Source organism: Nelumbo nucifera, chromosome 6 (genome assembly GCF_055504915.1).
Source record: "Nelumbo nucifera cultivar China Antique chromosome 6, China Antique-T2T, whole genome shotgun sequence".
In the NCBI taxonomy this organism is placed as follows: Eukaryota; Viridiplantae; Streptophyta; class Magnoliopsida; order Proteales; family Nelumbonaceae; genus Nelumbo; species Nelumbo nucifera.
This window is the reverse complement of record NC_142654.1, coordinates 6,946,474-6,957,999: the sequence shown is the minus strand read 5'-3', so window position 1 is coordinate 6,957,999 and position 11,526 is coordinate 6,946,474. Positions and strand designations below refer to the sequence as shown.

General features: G+C 40.3%; 1 protein-coding gene and 1 pseudogene across 3 annotated transcripts; both read right to left on the bottom strand.

Annotated features, from left to right (window-relative positions):
* Positions 1 to 993: 993 nt before the first annotated feature.
* Positions 994 to 3,986, bottom strand: DTA4 (downstream target of AGL15-4). 2 transcript variants are annotated; one of them, XR_736413.3, is made up of 4 exons: positions 3,142 to 3,986; positions 2,628 to 2,982; positions 1,353 to 2,066; positions 994 to 1,248 (listed from the first exon to the last, which is right to left on the bottom strand). XR_736413.3 is itself a non-coding variant. In XM_010268863.3 (3 exons), the coding sequence occupies exons 1-3, from the start codon at positions 3,681 to 3,683 to the stop codon at positions 1,839 to 1,841; spliced, it is 1,125 nt and encodes a 374-aa protein (XP_010267165.1). In that variant the 5' UTR covers positions 3,684 to 3,986; the 3' UTR covers positions 994 to 1,838. The 2 variants fall into 2 exon arrangements, 1 of the variants encoding a protein (XP_010267165.1); XM_010268863.3 differs by having other exon boundaries at positions 994 to 2,066.
* A 5,329-nt stretch (positions 3,987 to 9,315) lies between these two features.
* On the bottom strand, positions 9,316 to 11,282 carry LOC109115208 (ABC transporter G family member 21-like; annotated as a pseudogene). Its single transcript, XR_016077966.1, has 2 exons — positions 10,787 to 11,282; positions 9,316 to 10,694 (listed from the first exon to the last, which is right to left on the bottom strand). The product of XR_016077966.1 is annotated as an ABC transporter G family member 21-like (transcript).
* Positions 11,283 to 11,526: the final 244 nt, after the last annotated feature.

Genomic DNA, 11,526 nt, shown 5'->3' with positions numbered 1-11,526 from the left:
TCATGGGCTTAGTCACGGGACCATAATCCCCAAACCCCGGTAGCAGCAGGATTTGGTCCATGTCTCGGCTACAAGCTTGCCAGAGAAGGAAAGAAGCCACCTACTGACTCACAATCAGTTGGTTGTATGGTTTTCAAAATCGGATTGGATGGTCGGACCAGAAAAACCGAGAATTCGTCAGGTGACTGGTTTCGTTTTACTCTAGAACCGTTATTTCATCACAAATCATTGATTTAGTCAGCAAATTGCTGACCCGGTTGGTCGAACCATCTAATGGTTTGGCCGTTTTTTATCTTTTTTTGTCAGAATGAACCGTCTGTTTGACTCAAACGGTCAGGACCATTTGACCCGAAAACCGGACCCCTGACCGGTTCGATTTTAAAAACGTTGGTTGGTTGTCTGCCTGCTTAGTTTACGGGTATGAAGGGAATAAAAGAGATAAAAAAAGAAAAGTGCTAGTCATGGATGTTTCTTTTCTACGTACCCCTGCTGGGAGTTTGCCAGACAGGAAGGATCTTAATCAGACAACCATGTAGGATTAGAGATCTACCATAATCAGTGTCTTTACACGTGTTCATGTCAACGGTATTTGTGTCTTTAAAATTGAGTAATTTGGTAATCGGACTACTTATGGATGGATACATGTAAAAAAAGTAAAGATGAGAGTGTATATCTAATTTTACCGGTGAGAGTAGGATTAGGATTCTTCTCGCCAACGAATGTACCCTGAAATCCATGGTTACGTTTTCCTACAGCTCCAAATCTACAATGATCTTGAATTCAATTACAGTGAACTTAAAATTGCAAAATTTCTCCTTTCAAGACACATTTTGCTCTTCCAACTCCAACAAAGCTACACTATTGCTTCTATCGATCGATTAATATATTGTTCCATATCATAAATCAAAGATGAAAGTGTGGCCATGTTGATTGTTAACTTGCTCATACGTTTCTTTATGCTTTACACCATATAAACCTGGAAGGAGAAATCCATTGACCATTGTATGGCCACAATCAACTCTAAGTGAGCTCTTAAGATTATAGAGATCGAGAGAATTCATCATACTTTAAATTGAAAAAAAAAAGCCTCAAATTAAAAAAAAAAAACATATATTGTTTCTTTCTTTTTCATCTTGTAATACTCTCTTACCATCTCAGTAGTGTTTGGATATAAACTTCCGTCGGTATTGAATTTTTCGAGGCAAAAACATGAGAGAAAGCAATTGGTTCGGTTGGAAGCAAGATCGCCTGCAACCTCGACCATGGTAATTAATCAATAATATAACACTGTGACTCAGAACCTGGAATTGGGTACGAAGGAATAGATGAACTGAACTCCATTTAAGTCTTACCGCAACTATATATTTGGACTTAGCTGCATTTAGCTATCAGATCTTCAACTCTTCTTTTTCGTACTCCAGTCACGTTCTTTTTGGCCTTCTCGTTCGCTTTTGAAACCTTCAGCCTGCACCAAATCACTCTTTATGTCTGCAGTTTAACTGTCCACTCAACCTCTACATTCTCCAATATTTTCATAAACTTTGCACTAAGCATCACCAAGTCCAGCTACCACACAAGTTGGCCCAGTCTTCAGAAAAAGAAAGTACTAAAATGACAGAAATTAATAAAATGGTCCCTTTGAAATACACAACAAGGACTCCAAAACGCCAAGGAGTTATTTAGTTTTTCAGCTTTGTGAAGGATACTGCTAGCTCCTTGAAAAAGTGACGTGATGTTCTCAAATTAGGACGGGTCAACTAGAACTAGAATCGTCCAATATGTTTTTCTTTTCTTATCATCTACAGAATTTACCAGGACCAAGGAAAATCTTGAGAAGCTCAAAACTTATTATAAATATAGAGTAAAAAGTGGTAAGCAAGTATCAAGAGTATAGCTGTTATGGCTTGTTGGCCAAGTGAAATGGTCCTGTTTCTGTTTCCGTGGGGGCTTTGATGACTAATGGTTGGTGGTGAATAGAGAAAAGCCATTGATATAGGGTCCTCATCATCTTCTACTCTGAAAATTGGTCTTCCAACTACATGCCTGTATTGCCCACCACTCCATACCTGAAAAAAAAAAAGATCAAACACAAAAGGAATCAATCGCATACCATGAACTACTGTTTAATTATATCAGTCATGCATTATTCCTCCATAGTTTGAAGGAAATTTGTGAGAATGAGACTACCCAAGTATAAATTAATTTCTAAGCTTATGTTAAGTGTTGGAACTATTTGTTTTGTTTGCTTGTTCTTGATTTAGAGGGCCATCTCTTAGCATACCCTTCTGTCTATCTGTATCTGTGTGTATTAGGAACAATTCCCACAGTTTTTACATGGGTGCCTTATATTCTCACTTCACTACCCATCTAAGTGATGGCCCACCAAGTGATCCATGAGAAGCTAGTACTGGTCCATGAATGCACGCTCAAGGACCCACATCTCATAATCATCTCCTCAGGGTAATCAAGTTCAGAGAAGAAAAGAAAAAATCATCGTTAGTGCATGGGTCCCTTCTCTTTGAGCCAATTAGGAGGGTGACCCTACAAAAAGTATTTCTTTTCAGGCACATCACATGATGATGATAATGTTGTTGGTTTGTTCCAGATCAGAAATAGCTAAAGTTTACCTGTATTCGATCTCCAACTGTAACAACAATTGCATCTTTATTTGGGGAGAAGGACATCCAACCTTTCTTTGAGTAAACATGAAACTCTGAGGAGCCCTCGCATATATGCACACACAGGGCATGAGAGTAATCTGATCCTCTTATCAGCATTCGAATGACATCGGATTTCAAAGAGCTGATACACCGGGCAGCCGGAATATTCCGGCGATGCTTGTAGATACAGGTCATCGAGTCGCAGAATTCTTGTCCCTCTTCCTTTTCAGCTCTTCTAATGAGGGTGCTTTCCGAGAGCATATGTAGAAAAACCTTGTTTGCCACCTTCTCCACCTCCTTTGAGAGGTTCTTCATTTTCGCACTGAAATTTTAATAAAATGCTCGTAATTACAAAAACATCATTTTCTAAAATTATATTGACCATCATATCCTTTCACGTTGCACCCGCCAAAAGCAGTTGACACATAAGCTGCATCCGGCGTATGTTAGAAAATGCATGGAAGGAGAGAAATTAATTTACCTGAAATTTGAATATCCATCTGGCCAGATGCGCTCCATTACCGAATTCAAACCGTCGTCCATACACCAAACAAACTCTTCACTGGTATCCGCATCACTCTCCTCGCCGCCGGAAAACTCCTCGAATCCGTACAACTTTGCCGATGATCTCAACACAGTCGCTTTGTTCTCTGATGATATCCGGAAAAGTCCGTCAGCGGCGGCTGAAACGGATCGGATCAAGTCCGCCGATATTCCATGATTCACGATCTGAAAGCAACCGACTACAGTGGCCGGTTCTAGAACCTTTGAAATGGAATTCTTGTCTAGCAAGCTTATTGACTCGAAGTCGATTTCTGGCGGGTCTCCGATTGGGATCTGTCTAGGGAAGATCTGCTCGGGCAGGATGAGATCGGGAACACGAAGCGAGTGTTCGAGAAATTCGGTGATCTCGTCCTCGTTTACCACTGCCGGTCGACGAGCAATCGCATTGCCGATTGGGGAGGGTGGAGGAGCTCGGAAGTCCGGCTGGTTTGCTGGCAAAGCTCCCGGCGATGTTGGCATGGCAGGTGGGAGAAGGAGTAGAGAGAGAGAGAGAGAGAGAGAGGGATGGTTTGATGGCTTTGGAGGATGCTTTTAAGAAAAGAAAAGCGAAGGAGAAGCAATGATGGCATGCCTGGAACGTCCCCGACATTCCGAGGGTCATTACATCGTTCGCGCTTTTTTCTTCTTAATAAATTTTTGGGATAAGTATACTTTTATTAATTAAGCCCGTCGCCAAATTCAACAGTTTGTTTGCAGAAATTCTTTGAATTTGATTCTTCACCTGTTCCATGATTACAGCAAGCGTTAGAACTTTCCATCTCAAGTAATCCCGTTGGTATGAAAATCTGCATCATACAGATCTAGTTCGATTTATAAATTTATTATTATTATTCATGGGAGATGTTTTCAATACACTAGAATTTGGCTGTAAAATCGATGTAAAGAGCGCTCTGTGAGGAGCAGATACCAATTCTCGATTGATGGGTTATGTTGATCACGATCAACCAATCGATTCTATTGATAGGTCCTGTTGATCACAGTCCACTTTTCCGAATATTTTACGAGGACTAGTGTGTTGACTCGTTTGTATCAATTATCAAATCCTGCTCATCCAGTTCAATTGATTTGATGGGACGATTCCATTTTCATTTGGCTTAGGAGGACCTGGCTCAAGGTATCCAACTTTGCTTCAATTTGACTAGCTGGATTTGGATATACTAGCTGGTTTAGCTAACTAGGCCCAAAGAACAAAGATTGTCATCCTCCAAAAGAATGCCAAAGCCCCATATTAGGTTTGAATTTGATTTATGTTGAGCAGAAACTATTAAAGCACTTTTATGTAATAAATTAAGTTCGATTAACATTGACGACGATCGTCCGAACTGAAGCCCAAGCCCTAAACAGTGTAGTGTAAAATGTTCATTGGCCGACACCGAAGCCCGACCCAGTAACAGGTCCCCTGCTACATGACTCCGGATCTGTTCCTCACAGACCTCACAGCATATCTTAGTTGTACATCAAGAACATCTTCTATATTTGTATTTATTATTTATAAGGAGTATTCCCAATTTAAGGTGGGATTTGACTGTAAGGTCGATGTGAGACATATTCTGTAAGGAACAGATCTCAATTCCTGCTACATTATCACTAAGGGCTGATATAATCGGGCCATGCATATTGTTTTTTAAGCTTAATTTGAAAAAGAACACAAAATATAAATACATATAAAATACAAGGTTTTGCACTCTATATATTTATATTTATACTCCTCCTAAACTGTGCCAAAGAATACAAATATAAATATATACAATGAGAATACATACAAAATAAAATAAAATATAAGATTTTACACTCTACAGATATCACATATGTATTTATGCTCCTTCCAAACTAAGCCTTAAGAGCATAAATCCTATTTTAATGAACATGCCCCTGGCCATTGCCATTGGTCATAGCATATCTGATGTGATTCTTTTCACTTTATTTATTTTTTAATAAAAGAGAAGATATAATGGGGAGTGCCGGTGACAGTTTGGACTGTCGGCAGTGGGCCCATTCTCTAGGCCCAAGCCCAAGTATTTTTGAACACTAGAAATAGCTAAGCCTGAAATTATTGTTATGCAGCATCTCAAGCCAGAGCCCAAACCCAAAAGTCTAAATGACTATCGTAAGCCTACTGGTCTGTGGTCATAGCCTAAAATCTATTTGTCAATTTTTGTGCTATAAGAATGGCCTATGCACTTGCTTACTTGCTTATATATATATATATATGAAATATTAATGTTTATCTCCATCTATCTATCTATATATACAAAGAAAATAGAACAAGACTCCATGATATTTGATGGAGGATGATTTGATCCGACCTACTGAAATGATGACACGTGGATCTGACTCAGCACGAGCAACAGCTTAGCGGCCTGGCTTGACTGCGATCAAGTAACGAGTCTATAGAACAGCTCGCTACGCCATAGCTCTCTATAGGGGGAGCTCACTACAACGCGAATTCCAGATCCCTCGAGCTACTGAGAAGGAAATACTCTAAGATTATTTCAGCTCGCGAGCTAGGGAAACCAGCTCACTTAGCACCTGGGCAGAAGAACTGCCCCAAAGACCAACTTTGATGAGGGTCACCTCGAAGTACCCCTAAGAGCTTGCTACAAAGTAGCTCGCAGCAAGGATAGCCCGCTACGAAGTAACTTGCGACTATGATGCGACGTTCTCAAGAAGCTTCCATCTGACAACACCGTACTCGTCAGACTGTGCCACGTCTCTCGACTGACGGCGTAGTCCCTGCCCGATTGACAGTCTACCCCACGTCTCTCGGCAGATGGTGGTGTGCCTGTCCCTTCGGAGACGTGTCACTCAGTCGAGCAGACCGTACGTTGTAACGATCACCTGCGAAGCCCTGGCAAGTAACAGCTGCGACAGGAGCCTAGTGGCGGTTACGCCTGATTTGACAAGAACGCCCCTATAAAAGCCCTTAAAGCGGAGATACAGACTCTCTCTCAGAATTAGATCTGAACTTGCACTCTTACTTGCTCACGAGCTAATTTCAAGACATAGTGATCTAGCGTGATCCACACTCTTAGCCTTTTATACACTCTCTTCTTCCTTCCCAGCGTTCTAACTTAAGCTTCGGAGTATTCCCGCCGAGTAAATCCCCGGGAATCCTTCTTCTTCATCTTCTCATGTGCTGTTCGTTGCCAATAAAGAGCCACTAAGCAGCCAGATAGGAGTGCCTGGATCGTGCCGCATCAATATCTAAATTAGAAAACAAAAATTTTTATCTATATACTATATATGTCTAAGGAAGCATTGACAGTATTGTAAGAGTTCAGATTGGCTCCTCATAGAGAAGGCCCCGCATAAACCCCACATGCATATCTTGCGGTGTATTAGAAACATCTCCTGTATTTGTTTATCATGGGGAGATATTCCCCCCATACAAGGTTGAGATGTACTGTAGCCACGCTCTATGGGGAAGCCCATGCAAATTCGTATTCCAGATATGTTAAAAGATAGAGTGATTTTTATGGATATGTAATCTCGACACGCTCTATGGGGAAGCCCATGTATGTAATGTTGGTTACCTCTGATTTAGGATTCAATCCAACACGGTCTACCAATTTAAACGGTGAACTTGCACTCTACCTTTTCATTTCATCTGGAGCTTAAAAGTGTAAAAATTTGCGATCGACTTTGGGGCTGCTGTGGACCAACTCTCCGTCACCTGTTAGTTAGCCTTGGTCAGATATTTGGACTTGTGGCTATTTGGGTTTAAGGGGTTTCAGGTTCAGGATCTGTTGCACTTCTTCAACACATATTGAATCCAACAATATAGTATAATGGGGCTGCTCAAATTTGAAGAAGCTTTACTAATTGCATGCATGGACTCGAGATTTTGCTGTCAGTTCAACTTAATTATATTTTAATCCTTGTATTTGAACTGTACCATATTTGTATTTGCCCTCTTGTTTAATAGATCTATTATGAATTTAGGCTCAATTTGGAAGAAGTACGTATAGTGCAAAACTTTATATTTTGTATTATTGTATGCATTTGCGTTGTGCATATTTATATTTTGTATTTTTTTAAACTGAACCTAATACTACTGTTCCAATATTTTGTTCAAATTGGAAACTGTGCTGCAACTTGAGCAAATTAATGATTCAAAAAGTTGGGGCGTTATTCCTTATATAACTTGAGATGAGAGTCTGGCCTGCTTTTCCCTTTTTTTTTATTTTCTCAATCTCAGTCCGAACTGACGATCCAGGACCCAGAATGAAACGTTCAATTGAATTGGGGTAGGCCCATCAATCCTGAAGAACAGCCGACATGAAGAAATTAAAAAATAATTGGAGATTTGGATCGAATTGAGCCCAAAATGAAGTGGCTAAAAAGAAATTCCTATCCCAGATTGGTGGACGTATGATGAATTACTATTATCAATGCCATCCTACTCCCATGAGTCCATGAATACTGCGTGAAAACTTGACCGATCGAGGTTGGTTCTTTCAATAGAAGTTTGTCTGTCACGTTCTGTACAGCCTCTGCTGTTCACATACATGACACTTTTAGTCCATATCCAACTATATACATCAGTAAGACAGTAACAGTAACAGTAACAGTGCAGGAGGCATGGCTGTATGAACTAATATGTTATATGAAGAGAGCCTATCCACACCACAAGCTGTTGCAAGTGGACAGTCAAAGTTCTCTATACCCATGAGGACCATTTCGATATTCAGAAGGCAGTTTCTATGATGTCAGAAGGGTATGACAAGGATCAAAGTATTGATACATTTTGATGCGGCAGGCAGAAGGGACGTATCGATGCTTTGTACCATGCATTTTTATTTATTTATGTAGGGTTGAGGGATAGGTTTAAGCACATTTTAACATATAATGTAAAAAAAAAAAATTGGGAATTAACCTTAAAAAAATTGTATATTAACACCTTGCTGAATACAATATGATATGCTCGATATGGGGAATATCGTGTTGATACTTTAAAACTTGAGGTATATATGATATTGAAAATAGAACTTTATTGTGATGATGTGGCAAAAATTTTAGGACTTATACCTTGGCTTATTATTTTCTTTCTTTAGACAAATAATAGTCCATTCGTCATACCATAAAAGCTCCCAACCCTGATAAAGACAGATCCCAGGTCTCTGCAGCTAGACTGCTACAGTTAATATTAGCACCAGTCGAGATGGAGACTTCGGAGACTTCATCTGTGAGAAGATGAGTTTGAGTGAATGATCTCTTCATATGCTGATCAGGAAAAGGCTGTAATGAATTGACTCCCGATTCCGAAACTTTAGAATAAATGAGGTTGAATGTTGAAGTCTAAGATTCTATTAGAATATGGGAGATTTTGGTTGGGTTGATGTAGCGTCATAAGGGTGGTTGATACTTGATACATACATTCTTCCATGTTATGTGTAAAGAGGCGGCAATTTTGACCCAACCCACAGTGAGCGGTTATGGGTGTTTTGATTTGGTGGGGATTAGGTTCTAATTATCCATTGGGCTCAATTCCATAATTCCATTCCTCTCTCTCTCTCTCTGCAAGCTGGATTGCTGGATTGAGTTAGAGTGGAGGTGAATTGGGCCATATGGCCCAAACCCATTTGGATGCAGGATGTATGTAAATGGATGTAAAGTGGGTTGATGAATTATATGGGTGGGTTTGGGTTATAATTAATTCAACTTACACCTCAACGATCAAATTGGAAGCACCACCAGTAGAAACTAGAAACCCTGTCCCCACTGCATGAGTGAATAGTACTATTAAGAATAGAAAGAAGCTCTGTAGATAATGTTCAAATCAGATGGTATTACTTTTGAGCTGAGGTTTTAAATTATTAGTAATAAGAGGGAGTGACAGATAAACAATTCCAAAATATTTTGGGACACTCTTTAGTTATAGTAGAATGATCAACATCCAAAGAAAGAATGCCAACAAGTATCAACGAAGTAGCTCATAAAAATGCACATGTTTGTCACATACAAAACATTTTCAGGTGGTTTATTGAGCAACGATTTATCCACGATCTTATTGTATCTCACTATCCATCCTCTAATATAATTGATGCTTTGGTTTATGTTAAAAAAAAAAAAAACATCAGTAACATTAAATTTGAGGCTCAAATTATAAATACATAAGAAGAGAGTTGGATCTCTTGCCAACAAAAACATGTTCCAACATTCTATCAACATGATTCGATATTGCACATTTCACCATGAGATTGGGATTAGATCACTTGATCGGCTGGGTAGTTTGACAGGCAGGCTGAGCTTGGCCCATTCTAAATCGGGCTTGGACAAAGTTTTAAGCCTAACGGACTTGGGCTCAGGTTCTAAACATCAGGCCCAACTAATTTTTTGGCTTTTTCAAACCCTATATATATATAATAACAAAATTAATAGTGAAAAAGTATGATATATATTATAATATATAGAACGTTATATAATATATAATATATTATTAATAATATAATTAAGGGTAAAATACAAAAACCTCCCTTGTAGTTTTTGACAATCATAAAATCCTATCCTCTACTTTCATTTTAATAAATACCTCTCCTAAACTTTTAAAAAATTCAACAAAAATCTCCCTTCGATCACCTTCTCATATGGAAAACCTACATCTAGCACAAAATCAGCTAGATTGACGAGAATAACCCCCGACATGTAACCGATAGAACTGAAATATTCGAGTGCCTGAGACGCGCTGCCGCTGTATATCGGGTACCCATCCGATAACACCACCAGCTTATCGAAAGTCCGATACTTGCGAGCCACTGCAATGTCCAAGAGGCGCAACAGGGGAGGCTTCTGTTACGGAAGAATGGTACTGGCCTCCTGTTGTATATCGGGCACCTATCGTCATATATCAAGCACCTTTTGATAAATACAAGCGCAACAGGGGAGGCCTGTTTTGATAAATACAAGAGGCCTCTTGCAAGCCCCTGTTGCGGAAGAACGGTACTAGCCTCCCACTATATATCAGGCACCTACCGTCGTCACCACCGTTCTTCCGCCTCTTGCGAGCCCTTGCAATGTTGCCACGATACACTAAGCGGTGGTGGAGTTAAGCCCCGACATGGGTTCATCCTGCAACAACAGACTCGGTTTCATCAACATCTCTTGCCCGATACTGACCCGCTTGTAGGTGATGCTGTCAGAGAACTTCCCCGGCGTAGGTTAGCGTCTCTAGCACGGTGAGGTGGGGATACAGTACGTCATCTTGTGGCACAAATCCGATCTTGAGCTTTATGGATCCGGAGAAGGTCTGCCCATTGTAGGTGATGTTGTCGGAGAACTTTCCCGGAAGTCTGCCTGACAAGGCCGTCAAGAGCGTCTGCTGGATGGGCCGAGCATTGCTAGGAGGTCGCCCGGTTAGACAACCCCAGTAATGCCATTGAGTATGGTCCGTTCAGCAGGCTTGGGTTCCAGTGCAGAAAACCAAAATCCGCCGGACTTCTTCAGCTTTATACTGTAACTCACATCTTCAAACTGCAAAGAACGGATGCATGTACGATGAAATTAAAATTCAAAGATCCATATTTAACTTGAGAGCATGAAGAGCATAAGCTTCATCTGATTACCTTGAGTGTGATAGGGCGCAACGACCCACGTAGTAGTGAGCATTGGCCGCCTATGGCTGTCTGCAGCTGCTCAAGCATCTGATCCTCCAAAGACGGGCTGACGTTATTGGACAAAGCAGGCAGCTCAGAGTGTGGCATTTCCATGATATTGTCCAAGCTGCGGTTCACCGTAGGGACATTATTGTTAGACGAATTAGTACTGATTCCAAGCTCTTGCTTAAGGGGATGCATCATCTTGTAGTAGTCTAGAGAGAAGGTGACCGAGAAAACAGATTAAATGGGTTTGGAAGACAAAGATGAAGTAAGGTTCCAACCCTTTATATATGCAGACAGACGGAGAGAGAGAAAGACATTTCAGAGGTCGTGGACTTTTTAGTAGGTAGGAGGCCAAGCGTCTTTTTTATTGTGAAAAAAGGAAGATTTAACACAAAAAAAGTAAAAACACTAAAAAAACTAATCGGGTTAGCACATGACCCGTCTGACAGTTCGGGTGAAGAAGACGACCTACGTGGGTCAATGAGACCTGTTTTCGAAAAGCCTGAATACGAAATGATGGGTCCAGCCGATCAGGTCCCTAAAAGGGTAGAATGGGTATTTAGAAGAAGTTGCTACATCAGTTTAACATTTTTCATCTGAGAAGATGATGGAAGGGAGGTTTTTGTTGAATTTTTCAAAAGTTGAAGGGAGATATTTATTAAAATGAAACTAGATGAAGGGTTTTTATGATTGTCAAAAAATTC

Coding starts and splice junctions, on each gene's coding strand:
- DTA4 (XM_010268863.3), bottom strand. CDS start 3,683: ATGCCAACATCGCCGGGAGCTTTGCCAGCAAACCAGCCGGACTTCCGA. Junction 2,983..3,141: donor GATGGATATTCAAATTTCAG/GTAAATTAATTT, acceptor TTAAAATTTCAG/TGCGAAAATGAAGAACCTCT. Junction 2,067..2,627: donor CAGTTGGAGATCGAATACAG/GTAAACTTTAGC, acceptor TTTTTTTTTCAG/GTATGGAGTGGTGGGCAATA.